General features: G+C 38.6%; 1 protein-coding gene across 1 annotated transcript in view; it reads right to left on the reverse strand.

Annotated features, from left to right (window-relative positions):
• CDYL (chromodomain Y like) overlaps positions 1-22,551 on the reverse strand; it is a 105,988-nt gene that overhangs the window by 55,899 nt on the left and 27,538 nt on the right. Inside the window, exon 2 of the mRNA XM_041413288.1 lies at positions 2,654-3,320. Within this exon, the coding sequence (XP_041269222.1) occupies positions 2,654-3,320 (667 nt within the window). The remainder of the gene's footprint in view (positions 1-2,653; positions 3,321-22,551) is intronic.

The following is a 22,551-nucleotide window of genomic DNA, read 5'->3' on the forward strand; positions in this document are numbered from 1 at the left end:
AACAGAAGGTGTACGTGGAGGAGGTGGGAAGTTCGGAAAGAGTGCTCCAAATGCCAGCTCTATCATCTGTATTATTAATATGTCAGATCTGGTGCACATGAAGATGCATTTCTGTGCAATAAATACCCCTCATGATATACGATTCCTGAGGTCGTGCTGAAAATGTGATGAGGTGTCCATTTAAGACTGAAGGAATGTCCTGAGTAAGGAGCAAAACAGGATCCTGAACTGCAGCAGCCCCATGCAGGGGAGGGAAGCACCTATTTACTACACTTTTAATGAGTTGCAGCGTGAAGTTAAAAATAAAAACAGCAAGGAAAAGAATCCATCTTCAAGGAGTGAAAGGACAGCAAATGGGTCAGCTCAGGAAGCTCCAAGGCCAGGAGAGCTCTAGAAGACAGGGCTGTCTCTCTTTGCTTCTCCCTAAATAAATCCACTCAGGCCATGCATAATGGCTGAGTTGGAGCCTGGGCTCCTTCATGAGTAAGATATGTCAAAGAAATCCTGAAAAGTCAGGAAGAGATACTGGTGTCAGATATAAGTATAAAGTATTTTTTTTTAACAACTTTTTTTTCAAGCTTTATAATCACAGAAAGTCTGCATGATAGGAAGGTTACCCCCAAAAGTGTTGCAGGTGAACAAAATAAAACCCCAATAAATATGGATATTTAGCATCCATCTCCCAGCAGATATGCACAGCTCAGCTTGGGGATTGGCAGTGGTGTATCAGGGAAAGCCTCAGTTAATGCACTGATATGCCTCCAGCAGCAGACAGAAGGTGGAACATATTGTGTATGTTTCATCAGCCGCGTATTGTGACTGTCTCCTTGGCTCTCCTTTTTTGATCTACACCTTTAGGATCTCATGAACACGTAAGTGTGAGAAAACTCTTGTATTGTCATCATCCCTAGAGCCAGTCAACAGCTTTCCTTGTTAGTTGCTCAGACAAATGCCTGGAAGAGGAGAAGGAGGAGGTGGCAGTTGAGGAAATTTTCACACAGCAGTGAAACAGGAACGAATTTTACCCAACACCTTCTGTGTCACTCCCTTTCCTCTGCAGGCCTTTCTGATTCCATTTGATGCCCTGTAACTGGGCCCTTGCCATACCACTGTTACCAAAGTGAGAGGCTGGTGGGAACAATTTAATCTGATCTACCCAAAAAGATCCTTCATGCCCCAGATATTTTTCCTGGAGGTAAAAAAAAAACGAGATGCCAAAGGCAGAACTTACCAATCACTTCACTAGAACCCCACCATACTCCAAAATGCCTATAATCTATCATAAAAGCATCCCACGTAAAAACACACTCCTCTACCTCACCTGCTCAGAGAACTCTCATCCTGGTATCTCCTGCATCTTCCCCATAGCTTTGTTTATATCCTCTGAGATTTGCATTCCTCCTTTTGCCCATGCAAAGCAAGAGATATTCCTGGCATCTGTGTGTGCATTACCATGGTTACCTAGTTCATCTGCAGCAAAATGGGTTGGTCCATGACCTGACACCGCAGCTCCAGGAGCAAATTCCTCCCTTGTCCACTGCTTCGCAACCTCTCCAGCTGCAGCTGTTCTTTACGAAAATCTCAATGCAAGCAACAGTGGGGTACCCAACACAAACTCTCCCAAAGTCTCTAGCACGTTTTTTCCCTATCCAGTGTCTCTAAGTGTGTTTTTTGGCAGGTCCAATCCTCAAAAAATTCCAGACAATTTTTCCAGCAAGCCGTCATCAACAGCACACCTGCACATTTGACCTGCTGCATTTTATTTGAGGGCGCAGTCTTTACTTGAAAATTTAGATTGGGAAATTTAGCCTCAAAAGCCTGCTTATGAGAACACTTGTGACCACACAGCTGAGTCTGTCAGGCAAGAACAAAGGTTTGGAGCACAACAATAAGGACCAAGAAATCTTAAACGAGAGTCTCAGCTGGATGGGGGACAAACAGCTCCCTCCTAGAAGAGCAGTTTGGGTTACTTTGGTGTCACAAATTTTACAGTACAAATTGAATCAACTGTGACCTACTTAGACATTAGCAAGCCAACATCACTCCTAAATAAGTTTTCAATATCAATGAGGTATAAACAACAAAATATTGATAAAATATAATGAAAAGAAATTTCAATCCAGGCAGAAGGCATACGTATTTCCACAACTGGCTCAAATTTTCACAGAAACAAAGCTAATTAACTTTGTTTTTTAAGCAACATCACTCTCACTGTTTTTTTCTCCAAGCAACATATATAACAGATGTATAAACTGTTATGAAGAATCTTTGCTCACACCATTCATCTCCTCCCATAATTAATATTTCTAATATTCATACCAAATTTGACCTATTTAAATAAACTTAAAGCAATGATGTAATATCTGGAAATGGTACACTAAATATGTGTACCTCACAATGTCAAGGCAAACACAGATGTATCTGATGGTGATTCTAAAAACACAAATACCAGTACACCTCTGCAAGGAAACCAAAAACTGTAAAATTCAAATAAAACGGCTTTGTAGTTATATAGTTACGCAAAATAAAGTGAAGTTCTCCAGACTTGATTTATCATGGCTGAAGCAGAGTATGTAATTTGTCTGCATCTCAACTGTAAAAAAACTCCAGTCAAATGAAAAATCACCACCAAAATGATGACTTGTACACCTACCTTTTCCATTTATTGTTAATGCTGATGCAATTGTGGCTTTTACTGGCACTGGCAATTGTGGCACTAATGGATGTATCCGTGGTCGGCTCCCCATCCTAGCACGCTCTGCACCAGGTCCTAACAAAGCTCCCACAGGTTTTTCTGCTGCTACTTCTGGTGCTACAGAGTCATCTTGATCTTGCTCTATATGGTCCATTTTATCTGGGCTTTCATTCTGGAAGCCATCAACTGTTGTCCGGCTCTTAATTGGACTTTTGGGCACTAGGATTTTAATACCTGATTTTGCAAGGTCCATATTTTTACGTCCAGAAAGCGATGGTGAATTGTTTTTCCGGAACTTCTGTGTGGCAGAAAAAAGCTGACTATTTTTTGACTCGTGTTCTTTAGTCATAACTAAAGATTTAGAAGATGTCTTTGAAAAAGAACTATTGGTAGACCTAGAAATTTGTTTTCTGGCATTATTTGGAGAGGTCCTGTTTGTCCTGGTTAATGTGCTTTCTTTCTGCTTTTCATTGTGGCGTCTGTTAAATTCATGTATATATTCCTCACAGTTGACAAGGTGCTGTTCTGGCTCCCAAGTATCATCTTCGCTGTCGTAACCTTTCCATCGCACCAAATACTCTGTTTTTCCTTTCTTGTTTTTCCTCTTGTCAACAATTCTCTCTACCTGTTAAAAAGCAAAAATAACCATTAGGCATGGGGAGATATACAACTCAAAAAAGTGATCTGCATGTAAATAATTTGTTAAGTTTAGATAAAACAGTCTTGCAGTTTTGTAATCTGTACTGTAGTTCTATAGTGTTACAGTCTTTCACTGCTGACTGGAAATCCTTCGCTTCAAACTTTAGATTATTACTTTTATCTCAAAAACATGTTCTAGAGTACCAAAATTGTTCTTCACCAAGTCGTTTGCATGTACAAGAATCTGAAAATGACATCTTAAAATTGACAATCAGCACTGGCCTCAGAGAAGCTCTTGCACCAACTTTAACATGGACATGATTTCCCTCACTCAATACAGAAGTCATGTTTAAATATGTTGTATAAATACAGGGTGTTTACCTTACCAAACTAATCAATTTGATATTGCTTGAATAATTTGCTTGCTTAGCATAAGGCATATGTGAGAATCTCTTACTTACAGTGAGCTAACCTGTAGCTACCAGGAACAACACGAAATAGCTTAGGAACTGGGGCAAATTCAGATGATTTTTTTAGAGCCTTCTTGTGAAAACAGAGAATTTGTTTTTGCCAGAGCCTTTGATACACATACTTGAACAAATTACCATGCTTCACTTATCTGCAAACAGAGATGATATTTATGTCACAAGTATTAAGCATGCACATCTTACAACTGCATGTGGGACCCACGGGCTGGAGGAATTCAGGCACTGGGGTAAAGCAGGCAGGGCAGACAGCAGCAGAGAGCAGCAGCTGCAGGGACACAGGCTCATGCCTCAGACTAAAATTTATGCCAATCATGCTAATCCTGTGGAAAGGGAATTATTTTACTGAAAAAGATTTAAGTGCAAAGCTAGTCTTAGGGTTTCCCCTTTTTATTTCATTTTTTCTACCCAGGCTGATTCTTCTGGTAAATCCTCCATCCCACTTAATTTCAGTTATGGGACTGATACAGCTTTCTTACTCATCTCTCTCTTCTTTTTGGTAATAAAAAAAGGCAGGTGTTTGGGACCGTTATTTATTAATTTAACTCCCAGCCCTTCATGAAAAAAACCCATGCATAGAAGCCAAGATCACACCTACCTAGAAGAACCTCTGAAGAAAGAGTGACATTTACAGGAGTGGCATTAACCCAATGGAATGTCTACAGAACAGTTTAGAAGGATGGGAGGAAAATACAAGGACGTATGGTGCACATATAAACAGTGTACATATATGGTATATGATTTATTACCAAATCACATGACTGCTGACTACAGATTTTCTTAAGAGTGTATCCCAATTTTACACGTGGTATGCCATCATAATGTACTCCCTGGTTTTCAACAGTAGGGTTAAATGATTACTATTATTATCATCTCAGCAGCAATATAGCTGAGATTATGTAGCAGCAATACAGCAGCAAGGACATACCCTTCGACTGCATGTGATACCCTGCAGGTGTTGTACTGTGTCATCAGGATGTTGCACAGCTCTGTCTGCACAGGTCTAAAAAAATCTCAACTAAATCAACACCACAAAAATAAGACTCAAATACAAACAAGCTCTACCATTGCCTTGTTAATCAGTTCAATGAATTCTATAGAGAGACATGCAATATAAATTGTCCAAATTTTACTTAAAATCTTAAAATACATTAAAACTATTTTTATTCTGATTATTTAACTTTCTAATAGTTACTGGGATTGAAAACCAATGCAGCTAGAAAAATGAAATTTGTTTTCCCACAAAACTATTTAAAGATATCTTAAAAGAAAATGCAACTCCAAGAGTTGAAGAAAGTCATGGTGGAGAAACATGCCTTCAATTTTTTCTTAGTAAAGCCTGAGTAAAAAGACCTTCAAATATTAAGTCAGAAATGTTAAATTAAAAACTAAGAACAAACTCATGAATCAAACCTCCTATCTCGTCAAAAAAGCAGTTACCGCTAGTCTCGCTTATCCTCTCTGCCTCTCTTGACCTTCTAAAATAGACTTTAAGAGCACGATTCTCAGAGGAAGATCTCTACTACTACCAAGGTATTTTTATTCTCCAATACAAAATCTTTGTAAGGAACAGCATCAATTACTGAGCACAAAGTTCTACCACTGTCTTACCATACTGAAAGGCCATCCTTTAAGGACATGCCCTTTTCAAGTAGGAAGCCATCCCTGTCATCCAAAAAACCAGATACCTTGCAGAGATAATAGATGAACTCTAGAACAGGAGACACAAAAATCCATTCTTAACCTGATGATTTATGGAGCAAGCAGAAATGCATAAAGAAAACAGTTATATTTAGCTGTATTGTCCAAGCCTGCAACAAAACCTACTTTGACATTGCTCTTTTTGATTAAAAGGGGGTTTTTTTGTAACCCTTCATTTATTCTTGAATACATCTTCTGTTTTATTTACAGCACAAAAATTACAACAATTAACCTGTGATACACAATTTATCATGCAGATTCAGAGCTTTAGTGAGGGACTTCTTTTTTTGCATTCACTCAATTTGGTTAGTCTGACTCCCCTAGAAGCACTTGAAAAACTGCTCAGGAATATTCTGCCTCAATACTTTTGCTGATGATAACAGCTATATACGTTTTTCTCACCCAGAGCTGGGAGCAAGATACATCGTTTGCCACAATCACACTAGAAATGCTGACTAGCACTTTGTGACAACTACCACTTTTACAGTGCCCCGTGTCCTGTCCCATACCATGGGCTAGTACTTATTTTTAGAGATTAAAAGGTTCTGTACAGCAGGATTTGCCATTAACGGTTAGTTTTTAAGTACTGTAGAAGAATCACAACAAAAGACAAAATAACATAAAAAAAGATAAAACAGGTGTGAGGGAAAGTTATCAGGCAAACTACCTGGGGTGCAAAAAAAGCAACATCTCCTAGTTTATTTTAGCATGCTAAGTTATCACTTTCCCCACCTGAGGGGCACTGATCAATGACACTCAAAAACTCAGGCAGCAGAAGAACTGACAGAAAAGCAATGAGCTGTTCAGAAGCATAATCCAACACTGAAATGCACAAAATACAGTCCCACCCACCACAACTATACCTGAGATTTCCCATCTGTAACATGGTAAATTTCCCTTCCTTCCATGAATGTGGTAAAATTGGTTCATGCTCGATCTCCCTCACTGAGGATTTTAATTGCTTGTGTTAGCAAATGATACAGAATTTACACTCAAAAAAATTCCCAACAAACAAACAAACAAAAGTAATATGTTTGCAGCCTGAAGTGCTGTCTATCTATAGCTGCACCAGGTGAAAATGACAACACTCCAACTCCTCCCTGTCCTGTGCTCAGAGACAACAGCTCCTCCCCATCTGTCAGCACAACTTCTTCTGTAATTATTCCCTAATGCAGTTCTGTCAAAGTGACCTGGTTTAGATATTAAGAATACCTGAGTTAATGTAGGCATCCTGAAATAACTGGTTTGGAGAGCAGCCACATATGCAGTATTTTCTGACACATCTAAGAGGACTGCAACTTTCAACGGAGGACAACAAACACCTATAGGCTGGACTGGTCCAGTAACCTCATTGTCAGGAAAAGGACATGCATTCTTAATCCCTGATGCAAGCTCCTTAGTTCAGGTCAATAAAAGCATGAAATACAAAAGAATATTCTCAGTCTAAAGCATTATAATTTGGGCACCTTTGTAAACTCGATATAATGCATGCTCTTAGCCATTGTATATGTATATATATTAAAAAGATCATACTTGGAATATCTGAAGAAATTAAACTAAAGGTACATCTGCCAGGGGTGGGAAGGCAACAAAAACCAGAAAGACCAAAATGTGGACAGCTAAATAGTCAATGAGTATTGCCTTGTTTATAATAAATGCATTGTACATTCCCATCATGTTCTTTTCTGTCCTCACACTCATGTCAGGCTAAATTAATTTGAAGTTTACAGAACAGAATCTATTGGCTTCATACCCTACCTGTTGTCTGTAAAATACAGGAGAAGGCCTTGTTCTGTTAGCTGAAGGCTATGTTTACATTACTGTTTTTGTTCAGAGCAGTAGTGCAATTTGGAAGCAAATCCCTCCCTCTGCACTATTCCTGCTTACTGTGGAATGGTTTTATTCACAGACCAGTTTTGGTATACAGGATGTGGATTTTTATGGAGAAGTATAAACTGGAAATGGAAATGTACCAATGCATCTGTCATGCTTCAGCCCCTAAGGGGGCACACAGATCCAAACAAGTAACACTTCTGAACAGTTTCAATACATGTAGTGGCATGGATATTTGATCCTGAGAGGCACCACTAAATCTAGCCCAAAATAAAAGTGCTGCACAGCAGACTGTATAGAGGTGGGGGCCACAGCCCCAACTGCTTCACTCCACTGATTTGCTCCACTTGAGCCAAATTACTACTGAAGATATTCCCCAAGTCAGAGACAGAAAGCTGGAGTAAATGCAAGTCTTGCATGACATATGTATGCACAACAAGTGAACAGTCACCCTTCCTTAAACTGGAAACTAATTCATACACAAATGGGACCTAAATGATCCCCCATAAGCAATCAGCAATGTTTACAAGTGGTTGTATGTTCCATTTATTAAAATCTTGCAGAAGTCAGTGATAAACAGTATTCAAATACTTTTTATTGTAAATAAAATAAATGCATTCTACATTAAAAAGTCGCAGCATACCACAAAAAAACCCCAAACATTAAGTGCCATGTTTTGCTTGAAGTAGTTTTGGGAAAACAGTTATTCAAAAAGCTATTTGATCAGGATGTCAAAACACACCTGAAGGTCGGTAAAATGTGCACTAAAATCTTACATGTACACATTTTAATAGAAAATACATAATTTCCCACAGGATGACTTAAGGCCAAGTCAGAGTATTGCTCACTGCAGTTAGCACCAGCAGGGAAATTTGAAAAACAGTTTAACACATACACATAGAATATCAAAATCTATATAGAAAAGAATGCAAAAAACCAATATTGTATGGCTTAAGATCAAACAGCATCATTAAGAAGTTAGAGTAGGATATCATATAAATCCCAGAGTTCCCCTTCACTGCAGCTCCATGTTGCTCCATTGACAGGAGCCTGGGAGAGCACACATAAGCCCGCTGTCACATGCTCTGAGCTGACTGATTTGATTAGCAGAGCAGACTGATTGGATTAACAGCCGATGAATTGCTGTAAACTGAGCTGCTGCATCCTTACAGCGTGACTGACCAGAGTGTCTGTACAGTACAGGACTGGCCATGGTGAGGGCTGTATTTCATATATATTGTTCTGGAAGCCAGAGCTGTACCAAATAAAAGTGGATGAGATGCGGGCAGATTACTGCCTTCCTGTCAAATTAGCTTCAGCAGATGATGCAGCTTTTGTGTTGCTTTTGACAGCTCTGCAATGAGGGATGATACCTGATCTGGCCCAATGCCTGACAATACAGAGTCCACCAACTCAACTGTCTTCAGGCAGTCAGTACCAGCAGGATGAGCTCATACAGGATCATCACTTCACAGCCCACAGCCACACCCAACCTCCTTTGGAGGCAGCAGTGTGTGCAGTGAGGTTGGAACACATTCATGTTATGAGCAGGAGTCCCATAAGTGACTAATGCACTTTCTGTGGTTCTTCATGCTAGCACTGCAATAAAGAGAACTGCATAGCTCAACCCTCCTTTCAAAAATTTAAGAGCTGTGCTAAAACAAATATTAACATTTCTCTTTTCCCAAGCTCTATTTCAATCAAAGGCTGCCCATTCCTTTAGGATTCCTGGACACAAGTCATGCAAGAGCTAACTGAAGCTATCTGTAACATTCAATTAATATAGTGGCCTGCGGTTTATAATTCACATTTTAATTCACCCTGTATATAAATGTCTAATCAAGTTGCCTATAAAATTACAGTTGTCCCAGTGAAGCTCATTATTTATCATCAGCTTTAAGTTTCACATCCTTTCATGGTCTTAGCAAAGACAATAGACAAAATAGTTTAATTACGGCATTCTCATCAATGCCAGTGATTCCAGGGAATCACAGCTATGGAGCGTGCCATGCCTGGCTGCACAGCCACCTCCTGAAAAACCATTTCAGGAAGTTTTATACCTTGTACCTACATTAAACAAACTAATCACTGTATGTGCAACTCCTTTATGATGTATTCAAAAGTGCAGATCACTGCAAGCAGAACGCACATCTTTGTAAGAAGCCTTTTCCGTAAAGGACATCAGGGAAACGGGTGTGGAGGGAGGACCTGTGACAAAGTCACTTTGCTTTAGAGAATTAACTCCCTGGATAAACAGTTTGCCTGAGACTTCCTCACAAGCCGTCACTGACGATTGATGTTAAACTGTCAGTGTCACAGACCTTTCCAGATATAATTTACAGAGAAATAGTTACAACAGTTGCAATGCAAGTTACAGCCTACTGCAGAATTCACCAACTGCTTTCCCCTAATTACAGTCACCTAGCTATTGCAAGAATGCTTAGAAAATCTTAAATCTCATTTTATCAACTCACTGTTCACAACAGTTCTAGCCTTTTATTTACACCAAGGTAAGACAGACATACATTTTCTACTTTGCACAAAGGCAGAATAAAAATCCATGCAAAGCTGATAATATCTGTACAAACATAATAGAAACAATCAGCTGCAACAATGGATTCTTACCAAACACAGTTTTCCTTCTTTAGAAATAAGAACAAGTAGCATCAAATAGGCTTATCATCTTAAAAGGAAAAGGTCCTAATCAGAAGAAACTATTAAAAACCACTAGCATTGAATTTAGAATGAACATATTTGGCAGTCAAAGCTATTACATAAGTATTACTATGTTTGTTAAGTTACTAAAAATTTTATCATTACTAGAAGATTTCAGCATCACCCACATAGAGAACGCCAAAGGAAATTCTTCCCATCTTCAGTTTATTTGTAAAAACTACATGTTAGGAGGCAAATCCTGGATGTTTTTTTCCCAGAGGTAAATATTCTGTCTGCACTTGCCAAATTCTCTTGGTTATATCTCTCCACTGCAGTACAAAATGTGAAGGTCCAAAACTTGGTGCTACCAATGTTTTGCTAAATAAAAAAAATATAGACAACTGAAATGCATACTTTTTATTGGCAACTCTGGCAACAGGAAAGGAAAAACTCTCAACCAAAGATGCCCATATTTTGGGTGTGATAATTTATGAAAATGTAGAAATAATCTAAAGCTACCTCACAGCTTCAACAGCTTGACAACTATTTACTTAAAGGATAAGGCCAACAGAAACATTGTCACTTTGTCCTTCAGCGAGAATAATAAAGACTTTGTCAATATTAAGCATTAGGACTACAGACTTGCTCTCAAAGCAGGAGAAACTGGACCTTCAACAGTGCTCGAGTACAAATGACTGATAAAGATTCAAAATATTTTATCTAAAAAGAGTGTCTTAAGGAGAGAGTAGGTCACAGCAAAACTGCACTCCAAGTGTTAGAGAACACAGCTAAGCAAACTGCAGAAATGGGAATTGTAATGTGAAGGAGGAGCAGAAAACAGAAAACCATAGGACAGTTGAAGAGTGAACTTGGTATGCTGTAGTCAGTTTATCAAATTTCATTTAATTCTACAACAGTTTCATCTACCAACACTAAACAATGCTTTTCAGCAGCCTACTGCTTACAGAAGCACCAAGTCTGCTGCTGTAGAGCTGACCAAACCTCAGTAAGAAGGGACACAGACCTCAGCTCTTAGAAACTTACTCAGTAGCAGTCTCTTCTTCCTTCTTCCTCTTAGAAGTCCTGGGATGCTAGTTCTAAATATAGTAGCAAGAGCTTTCTCTGGAATCCAAGAAGGCACAATACATACTTAGAGCCTCCTACCCGGCTCCTCTCACGCTTGCACCAAAAGCTTATTTCCATAAGAAATAAAGCTCCTGGATAAAAGACCATGACTGAATTTTTGTTTTCAAATACAAAGATGTTAAAAAATTCTAAATCACAGTTAAGAACAACATTATTTGCAGGCTCCTTCTGTATTCCTTACCTCAATGCCAACATGTCTTAGAGGAATGTGTGTCCCTGTCACTCAACCTGCAATAGGACTTCTCTCAATACTTGATCTAGAAAAGCTGGTGATACAGAACTTTCCCCTAATTAATCAACCTCGGTGCTTGCACAGCTGCCTCTTAGTTGTGACACTGCATTTCTTTAAGAGATTTATTATCAGATTAACTATTTTTTCCAGATGGAAAAAGGTATTTCTCTGTTTGGGTCTCAAGTCTCTTCATCTTTAGTCTAAACCTAAACTCATTTCTTATTTAATATCAATGCAGCTTCCATGACTACACTCTCCCATTCACTTTTGTAACCAGGCTGTGGGGTACAAATAAAGCTGTGGGATTGCTGGTAACTGTGCTTGGCAAAGATTCTTCCAAATTTCAAAGTTTTAAAGTTTATTCATAAAAACAGGTTCTTTCTACACTGTTCGTCCACTGTGTGCCTTCCTAACAATAAAAAAGAATCAGAGTACATACAAGTATGTTCAAGATCTTCACACATAATTAGCTTTTTACTAGGTCTGCACATTGCACATGAGTAGTACAAGTTCTGCAGCAAGGTATGTATTCAAATGGCTTTCTTGTTTCACCAGTATTTGTAACTCCTGAAGCTTTATTCTTCAAACATGTCAATCAGAAATAAAACTACCCTGCACTGCATCACTGGTTTTAACACACATATACCACCTGCTAGTGTAATTTGCATGAAGATACATTCCCAATAATTACCATTTTCCTGAAATGCATCTAATGCTTACATACATTTCAACATCAAATCACTAATTACTCAACCTAACACATTACACTGATATTGAAACTCCTGAATCAAAGGGATTGATGATTTAGATTGGCTTTTGTTGTCTTTTGAAAATGTGCACTGTCTTAAGCTCTGTTACTTACTGATCCTATGCACCATCAGTTTGCATATGCATACTAAAGTAACAGACACTAGGTATTAATCTGATTACTCTGAAGTTGGTCAATAAAACACCTCCCATTTCAAAATCCCTCATGCTCTGGCAAGGAGAACAAAGAAAAAACAAAACGTTTTAGGCTTGGAAAATGTCAGCTTCATTAATAGCAGCTTTTGTTGAGGTAATTAAATCCATCTTTCAGCAATTCAGATTTATTCTTTTAGAAAAGCTGGGTAGCAGCAACTTCTCTATTACATGGTTAACATCAATTTCTGAAGCAATATACATACAAAAACCTTCTCCGTAAGCATCTTCTATTTCCTGTAATCTGGAATGAAGCAGGATAAGGAAAAACATATGTAGTTTCCTAGTACTGGGTAATAAAATATTTTAAAAGGTCATTTTTTACTCAAGCCACTTCTTGATCTTTATTTTTCTACAGAAAACATCATCTCAACAGTGGCTGTAGCATGAAGTAGCCATTGAACTCTTGAAAAAACACTTAAGAATTGTGTCCTTTAAGGTCACAACACACATACTAAACCAACCTGAACTATTTGTACCACAGATTTTGCCACTGCTCTTTAAAGTCTGTGAATAGGCAGACCTTCTTCCTAAAAAAGGACCACAACTGAAGTATTCCACTTAGGCAGAAATGATACAACTTGGTAAAGTCGCTCCTCAAGAGCAAAGGAACCAAGAGTTATTACCTTCTACAAGCACAAATGCCATTCTCTCTCTGCATTCCAGTCTTCCCCCTGCACAGATGTCATACAAAATAATCTGCCAACTTTCTATTATAACTACAAAAATATGGTAAACAAACTATCACCTGCTTTTTGCAGAGGAAGAACATATTGTTCTGTATTTTCCTCCAGCTATGGATACTATATTGGTTTTTAGTGTATCCTTACCTACCTGCTGGACTTCTTTTGTTCTTAGGAAAACAATAAAATCATCTCTCATGCTGTCTCCTTCACTTTCAGTTGCTTTTTATTCCTTTCCCTCTGTCCCTGTGTGAATCTGATATTGCTATTTGCAGTGCTTTTCCTAATCTCACATCACAGTTTGCTCTCCAAAATATGCCTTGAGGATTACTTTCCTCATAATTTTTATGGTAATGGTGTATTAAACCCTTACTCATTTCTCTAGATTCAACACTGAAGTAATTTGCAAAACACTCTGCAAAATAACACTTATTTTAAAAAAAAATTAAAAATCATCATGTTCACTTTAACCTATGCAGCTGTTTGTAGAACAGGAACTGATCACAAAACCCAGGTTTTACTATATAGAAAGTATTTCAATTCAGACCCAAACTTTTTGCATTAGTTATTTCACTGATAAATCTCAAATTATTTCTATAGTGCAGAGAATAAACAACAGTCTCCTCTCCTTCTTTAGAAAACAGACAAATTCACTAACTTGAGGTGTGCATGGAAAATCAAGACTTAGGCATGTAATACACTGGCATCTATCTTCCCCTCCATATCATGTCTTTTCATATCTAAAGTCAGTTTAAATATGCACTGTAATAATGAACACTTTTTTACTTAAGAGCTGTTTTTTTATATATAACACTCTAGCCATACTTTCTCCATCCAAAAACCCCTGATATGCAAAGTAATACCTCAAAGAGAACGTGCAAATTTATATATAATTATTTTCACACTGCAATATAAGCATTATTTACAGTTGCCTGCACTGAGCAAGAGTCATCACAGGCCAGTGTCACCAGTGGGGAGCTACACTTCCGAGACAGCTACTGCCTCACAAAACCTTTTTCCTATAGAAGCAATGCCAGTTGGTTTTTTTGCACAAAGAAGTCCTCAAATTCACAGTATGCTCAGCCAAGGTTGAGCCAGTTGGCCTTCCAAACTTCTAACCTTGGTAATCCCTGCATCCATAAAATAGAGATAATTCATTTAGAAGCAAGATTCTAAATTACAGGAATATGGCACCATAGTTATTTTTTTCATGACCCAGTTACAGTAACATTGAAATATAAAAGCATATTTTGCTTTCTTTAAAATTTTCCTGGAAGGACAGATGAGAGCTCCTTTTTTTTTCTATACATTTGTCTTTATGCTTAGCATTATTAGTGTATCCAAAGAATTTGTGCTGCAAATTCCTTGTCAAGTGTTTGTCTGTTTATAGAAATAGTCATATTTTAAAAACATTTGGAATTCAGAATCTTCATTAAAACAGATACTTTCCCTTTTATCAGGTGCTGCTAATTAATCTAGTCATTTGTTGTCAATGCCCAGTACCATCTGTAAATTCAAAATAGCTAGTGATTAACTTGGATATTTTTTAAAGAATAACTTTAAAAAACATGTTTGTATATAAGAGGTCTTCTGTGATCATTTGGATAGCATTTTTAATACTTTAGCACCATAGAATACTCAGCATAGGATTTCATCTTATCTCTATAGTTACTAAAAATTAAACTAAGTTAATACGTATTGTTACCATTACAGGAGTGGTACAGAGAACAGAATTTAGTCTCTAAAACTAATATGCACAAATTTAGATGCAGTCCAAAGCACGAATGCGTGTGTAAATGGATTTCCTAAAAACCACGTCCAGACTACTGTACTTTATCATGTAGCTCATGAGACTGCATCTTCCACACCTTGCTACTTGAGTAACCCAAAAATTCAGATTTTTCCTTGCTATTTTTATAATTACTAATCAGCCACCAAGATATGGATATATGGACAGACCATTCAGTGGATAAAGCATCGGCAGGATGACCACATGCAAAAAGTTGCAGTCAGTGTCCTGTTGTCCATGTGGAGACTGGTGACAAGTGGTGTCCCTGAGGGGTCGGTCCTGGGGCCAATGCTGCTCAATATCTTTGTCAGTGACATGGACAGTGGGACCGAGGGCACCCTCAAGAAGGTTGCTGATGACATCGAGCTGTGAGGGGCGGTCAGCAAGCAGGAGAGGAAGGGATGGCATCCAGAGGAAGTGGACAGGCTGGAGAGCTGGGCCGGGGCAAAACTCCTGAGGTTTAACAAAGCCAAGTGCAGGGTCCTACACATGGGTCAGGGCAACTCCAGGAACACCCACAGGCTGGGCAGAGAGGTGATTGGGAGCAGCCCTCAGGAGAAGAACTTGGTGGGGGGTGCTGACAAAAAACACAACATGAGCCGGCAGTGTGCAGTCACAGCCCAGGAAGAAAGTGGTGCCCTGGGCTGCATCCAAAGGAGTCTGGCTAAAAGGCTGATGGAGGTGATTTTTCCACTCTTTGCTTCTCTCATGAGACACCACCTGGAACACTGCGTACAGTGCTGGGGCCCTCAACAGAAGGAGATGGAACTGTTGGAACAAGTTCAGAGGAAGGCCACAAAGTTGATGAGAGGACTGGAGAAGGTCAGAGAACAGGCTGAGGAGGTTATCATAGAAAATCCTCAGCTGGAAGGGTCATCGATTCCAATTCCTGGCTGTGCATAGCACCAACCCCAAGGCTCACACCATGTGCCTGAGATCACTGCCAGCACTTCTTGAACTCTGCCAGGCTTGGGGCTGTGACTACTTCCCTGCGAAGCCTACTCCTATGTCCAATCACCCCCTGGATAATGAAAATTTTTGTAATATCCAGCCTAAACCTCCCCTGAGAGAACTCCAGGCCATTCCGATCACTAGGCACCACAGGGAAGATATCAGTGTCTGGCCCCTCTCTTCTCCTTGTAGGGAAGCTGTAGACTGCTGTGAGATGACCCCTCAGTTTCCTCTTCTCCAGGATGAACAGACCAAGTGGCCTCAGCCACTCCATATGGCTTTCCCTCTAGATCCTTTAAAATCTTGATTGAGGAGACTTCAGTCTGGAGAAGAGACGGTTGCATGGAGATCTCATAGCAGCCTTCCAGTATCTGAAAAGGCCTCACAGGGAGGCCAGAGAGGGGCTCTTTATCAGGAACTATAGACAGGAAAAGGAGTAATGGGTACAAACTGAAAGAAGAGAAATTTGGGTTAGATATACAGAAGAAATTCTTTACTGTGAGGGTAGTGAGGCAATGAAACAGGTTGCCCAGAGGAGTTGCAGGGCCCCTGTCCCTGGTTCATGACCAGGCTGCACAGTGCTTTGAGCAGCCTAATCTAGTGAAAGATAGGAAGGAACCCCCACAGATACAGGGTTAAAACTACATGATCTTCAAGGTTCCTCCAAAAGGAAATGATTCTATGATTTTACATGTATCACTGACTAATTTAGATTTTCATTTTAAAGCTATGCTTTTTATATTGAGTGAGATTAGTCATGTCATCAATGGGAAATAGATTTTTTTAGCTCAAATAAAACAGTTAAGTGTTAGGTAAAGTTAAATACCCTTTAACAGCTCTTTCAACTTTTTTCTTTTAAAAAGTGTTTTGCTCTTCATTTTTTCTTTCTTTTAAGACATAGTAGTAATGTATCAACATAATTTCTGAAGGAATGTAGTATTTATTTAGAGCTTTTTCCCTGAACAGACAAGGTCTTAAAAATCCCCACCTTCCTAATTTTCATAATTATAACCCATGAAAACAAACATCTTTGTTTCATATTCTGCTGAATCCGGAACAACTTTGCTCTGTTACTGTGAGGAACATAGCTGAATCCTTTCTCTTCCAAAAAGTACCAATGTTACAAATGAAACTGGTGAATGAATCTTCCTAAAGTTAAATACATCCAAACTGTTTTGGCTTTTAGCTGGTTTATTGTGTAATCATCCCCTTATGTGATGCAAGTGAGACAGAGCAGAGAAAAAAGGAAGTGGAGATACAGAAGTGGTAAGTAATCCTGGAATAATATAATGTGGAATTATGGTGAAAACTGATGCAGTTCCATATCAGCATAGTTTATATGGGTTTGTCATGAACAGAAAGGAAATTTAACCCCAGATGCCTTAACCAGAAAAAAATCCCGGAGGTGAGGGAATTATCTGAAGGAATGCATTATTTTTGGAGATCACTTTAAAGACTGAATACTGAGTTTATATGCATGAAAATAATTACAAATTGTATACAAGAATCATATATAATTAAGTGCATAATCAAGAATTCTTAAAGACTAATTAATTACATTTTTAAAGTACTGGGAATGTATGAATTAAAACCTCTCAATTTGTTGCCTGCATGTTTGTCCTTTACTTCTTGTTTTTAAAATGTCTTCAATTACATGAGGATATTGGAGTTTTGAAAAGTCACTCACCTTCAAAAATTTTTCTACCCAAAGTCTTTAATTATTTGTTTTATGATGCAAATCTTTTCACAGTAATCAAGTTCAATATGGTGTCAAAACAAAGGATTAGGACTTTATTTCTTCTTCTATTTATTCCTTCTGTATTCCTTATGCTGATTACTGCATGTTTAAATAAGCCTTGCTTTCTAACAACTAATGCAGAAAATAAGTAAAAATTAAACCCTCCAGAAAAAAATAAACAAAACAATTGCAAGGATCTTGCATTAGTTTTTGCCATAAGCACAAGAAGGGTTAAGTAAAAGGGTTTATTTTTGATCTATAGACACAATGTCATTTTAACTTGCCATCTCACATTTAGAAATAATTATTCAAGGGTCAAAGTGGAATCTTCATTCAGACTTCTGTTTCAGAAAGAAAAACAATGCATGACTGCTTCCAAACTAGAAAAGCATTTAAGCCAAGGTTTTAAAAAAATTTTTAAATCGAGATAGTCAGATGCCGATTTCTGAATTAAATTATTCTTCTGACAGTTCCATAAGTGTGTATCTCATAGAAGGCAGGAAAAAGGGAAGTGAAACAGACAACTCTTTAATTCTAAAGCTATTGATGGATGTGAAATTTCATTTCAGTTTCAACTATACATAAACACTGAGTGTCACCTTGAAAGAGAAATCTGGGGGGAAATGGTTTATTTCTACAGAGGATTCTGTATGCATTCGTATGTACCTTAGAGACATCCTGCTACCAGCACCTGAACTCAAAACGGGTTGCTTTTTTTCCTGTACACTAGTCCTGTACACAGGATATGAGAGATACACTGTTACAGACTAATGACTGCTAAAGCACATTTATTTTGCCTTTTCCTTTTTTTTTTTTTTTTATCTTAACATTTTGAGAGCAACAGTCCTTTTACTAAGTAAGGTGTGTATTAGAAGCAGTCTAAGCTTTCTTCTACTGCCAGCCATGAAGTTACTGTTTCAACCTGCCTCCTTACACCAAAAATCACTGCTGCATACATCATGCTGGTTCTCTCTTACACCTTCACAGCTTTCTACATTAAAGTGCTGTGATTCTCTCTATCAAAGAATTTGGAGCTAGTTCTGAAGAATGAAAGTGGTGACATTCAGAATTAAAGTGAAAATCTTCAAGACTTTGCTAAACTGACAACTGAAATTAAGGTTCTGCTGACAGTATTTAAAATTGACACGTCTACAGGATGGAAATGCCTATGTTTATACCAGTGAGACTGGACAGACGTGACAACTTTACACTCCAAACTTCCTAGAACAGAGGGTACTCTGAGGGGCTTCTTTTAAAACTTCTGACACTTGCAAGGAATGGCAAGATGAGCTAAACTACCCTATGTGTAAAATTGAATCCTCTACCAAAACAAGCTTGACATCTCAAAGCCTCTAAACAGATCTTTATGAGGACCTGTGGCCTTCTCAGCGTGCTTTTCTCTTATGTTTTCTCCAAACTTATCTTAGTTCCCTCCATCTTCTCCTCAAAGAAACCTAATGTACTGTCTTTTTTTGTACTACCTGTCTGCCACGGGGTGCATCTTGTTTAAACCATTCATCACAAATATGAAAATGTTGAACTATGGGGATCAGACCTTTTTCCAACTTGGAAAACCCCAAAGCACGATTAAAGAAATTTTTGAAGTTTGCCTCAATTTCTCAAGAACTGTATAGTGCAAACTCAAATACCATCCACATCACATGTGACGTTGTCTTTCCATCTTTTTTTTTTGAGAACAGATGATCTCAAGTAGCAAGAACTATCAGTTTCCAAAGAAGGAAAACCAAAACAAACTGACTCTTCAGCTGAGAGGTGTATGATATGATGAATAGGAAATGTTCCCTATACTTCCCATAACAACAACAACAAAAAAAAAGCAGGGAATACTTAGTGGGAAAAAAAACCTCAATTAAAAACACAGCCAAGTTGCAGAATTTATTGTCTCATTGCATAGTGGAGCGACTAGACAAATTCAGGATCTACAGATCCATTACAGATTAGCAAACACTAAGTGCAGACCATAACTCAGGAAGCTCTTAAATTACTGCTCTCCAGTGACAAGAAGGGTATGCCAAAGGAAGACTCACTCTGTGCTGTCTTATTTTTCTTTATCCATTCATTACTACCTAGGTGGATTTTTGAGCTAGTCCAGTAGAGCATTTCTTCTATCAAAAGCTACTTGGCATTTTTAAGAAGTATAAGGATTAACACTTCACTGGCACTAGGGTAAAGAAGCTTTATGGAAAAGCTAAGGCCACCAGCAGATTAATCAAGTGCTTGAACTGGAGCAGTAGCCCTTCTTTTTGGTTTCACTCAGAGCAGTGACATTTCAGAGTCTGAATTACAGAGGCAGACTGGAAACTGTAGGCATCATAAAGACAACTAGTTATTAAATTCAACAGGTTCAGGAATTTTTCTAATGAAATATTTTCTTATTAGTGAGGCCATTTTCATTAAATAAATTCTATCATGAGAATTTCAATTCTTCTGCAAATTTTATTTTCTCTGATCAATCAAATCATAAGGCACTTTTTCATTCTTTGTCTGATACAAGTTGTAACATCTCAACATGACACTTAAAGCAACTTAATGCATTCTGCCTTAATGTAATTCAAAACCAATTTAACTTCCTTTTCCCAGAAAAGTTGACATGATGGCCTTTCTCTGGAACTCCTAAAGCCCCCACTTTCATAGAATCACAAGTCCTTCCTCAGAAAATTATGCATTTCCTCACATTATGAAGGCAATTATCCCCACCTGCCCATCCAGGAAATACAAGAGAGACAAAACTCTCTGCACGTTCTAGGAGAAATAACTTGGCCAAAGCTCTTAGTTCTTTTGGGTAAATAATACACTAATGTTCCTGGTGCACAGCACCTTGAAGATGATATGCCACGGAGGCAAAATGCAGGATGAAGGATCAAAAGCCAGCTCAATGTCAATATTCCCAAAAAAGATGAGAATTTCTACTGTTAAGAAGTTAATTTCAACTGACTTCCACGAAGAACAATGCCCCCAACTGACCTCTATGGCTCTTCCCAAACCCTTCAAAAAACCCAAATCATGTTTGTCAGAAATTCCATGTTGAAAGTATTAGCTAGCTCTTCATAGAAATGCTTTCATAATGCTTTGAAGGTTAATTAGCTTCCTATCAGGCAAAGCAGAGGACCTGAAAACACAACACTTAGGAGCAGAAAGCTGCCACACAGATCCGGATTACTCAACCCAAAAGTGAGGTGTTCCACCCAGTCTCAGCACTTCACACCCTCAATGGAATTCAATCATACCCTAACACAAGGTGATATTCAGGCAATCACATACCTGGGACACCGATGCCAGACACCTGTGGCAAGGAAAAAGCCTTGTCTTCTAAATTAAAATACAACCCCCCTCCCCCCAACACTTTCATAAGAATATGTTAAAAGTACCAGGATAACTGAGACAATGGTATCTAATACAATCTTCCTTTCGGAATGGCTGCTGGTGCTCTTTAGAGAATCCTCCAACACTAGCACAGGGTTTTTCAGCTACACAACAAACTAGTTGGGGAAACAGATCCACGTTTAAAATGCCACAACGGGCAAAAAAAAAAAGTTTAAACTTAACTTTGTTTCCAGTATCATGTTGCATCACTATTGATCAAAATCTCTGCCACGCAGAGGGGCAGAAAGGAGCAGCCAGGCGCAGGAAAAGTGGCATCTGTGGTAACTTATGCCAACAAAACATTAATCTTGGCTATGTTTCATTTAGGGCTGATGGAACAGAAAGAAGGTCTGAAGATGCTTACAAGTAAGCTGTTGTGTTGCAGGTAAATTATAAACAATAACCAAAACAGGCCGTCATAATTTCACTGTTACTTTTTCCCACCACTTATATAAATTATAAGGATATTACAGCTCCTGAAAAATCACTTTAATTACTTTAATCAGTAGAAAGCTAGTCATTATGAGGAATAACTGGGTTATTTTCCTTTAATTATTTTTGTTGCCAGCTAAGAGGCATCACAAAGTTTATTTGTTTTACTTTGAAACGAAGAACTTTACCAGTAACTAGAAGAAAACAGAGGAAAAGGTCTTTAAAAAGGATAGCTGAGTGCAGCTCAGAGACCTTCTTGTTGAGTTTGAAGGCCTTTGCAGGCACCAGATATAGTTCCCACTGAAGGCAGCTCTTCCCCGGAATTGCAATTTCTCCCTTCTCCTTGATGTCTTTCACAGTACTTATGACTCTTGAGAAACGGCAGCACTCAGTGATCAATTACAATTGTTCTTGTGCAAATGCCTTTGGAACATTTTGTCCCACTGTCTTACAGTCTGGTTTTATCTTCCCTATTCTCTTTTCCTCCCTTCCCACAATCAACTGCCCCCTACTAACTGAGCCCATAGAATATTAAATGCGTTTTTAAATGTTGCAATGTTCCTACCGATTCAGCAAACCAAGTCAAAGCCTTAAAGAAGGTCATTTCACCACACCCCATCACTATTTCTCTGGGTCTCCTACAAGGGAAGTTTCCTGACAAGTAAAACTATTACACAATCCTACTGCTCCCACACCGAGGATGTCCCAGACCCTTCCCTAAGGAGTAGCACTGGAGTTCATCTGATCTCCGAGGAAGACATAGGAATTTTTTATCCCCCCATACTCGCATACTTCTTAAAAATTATATACAACTCACCAGGTCCCCGAAGCGCCTCAAGACTTCACAGCGACTCATACAAGGCAGGAAACTGGAGCTTGGGATGGGTCAAAAGGGAAACTTCAGAAAGTCCCCACTGAGCTCAGACTAAAAGCTGCAATTGAAATGCACCTGGAAGCCACTCAGCTCCATCCTCTACTGTTTGGATCCCCAGCCCCAGCCCCCTGTAACTGAGGACATTTTCAATCCAAGAGTCTCCGGACTCATGAGTCATCCTACACTTTGATGAGCAGTTAACGCCACATTTGCTTTCTCAATTAAGCTCGAATTGAGTTTGGTGGGGTTTCTTTTAGTGTGGTTATCAAAAAAAAAAAAAAAAACCCACCCCATAACCCAACAACTGCAGACAGAGAATTAGAAATAAACTAAACCACTCCAAATAGAAAGCCA

The sequence above is a fragment of the Onychostruthus taczanowskii genome, unplaced genomic scaffold, assembly GCF_017590055.1.
Source record: "Onychostruthus taczanowskii isolate IOZ18803 unplaced genomic scaffold, ASM1759005v1 scaffold40, whole genome shotgun sequence".
Taxonomy (NCBI): Eukaryota; Metazoa; Chordata; class Aves; order Passeriformes; family Passeridae; genus Onychostruthus; species Onychostruthus taczanowskii.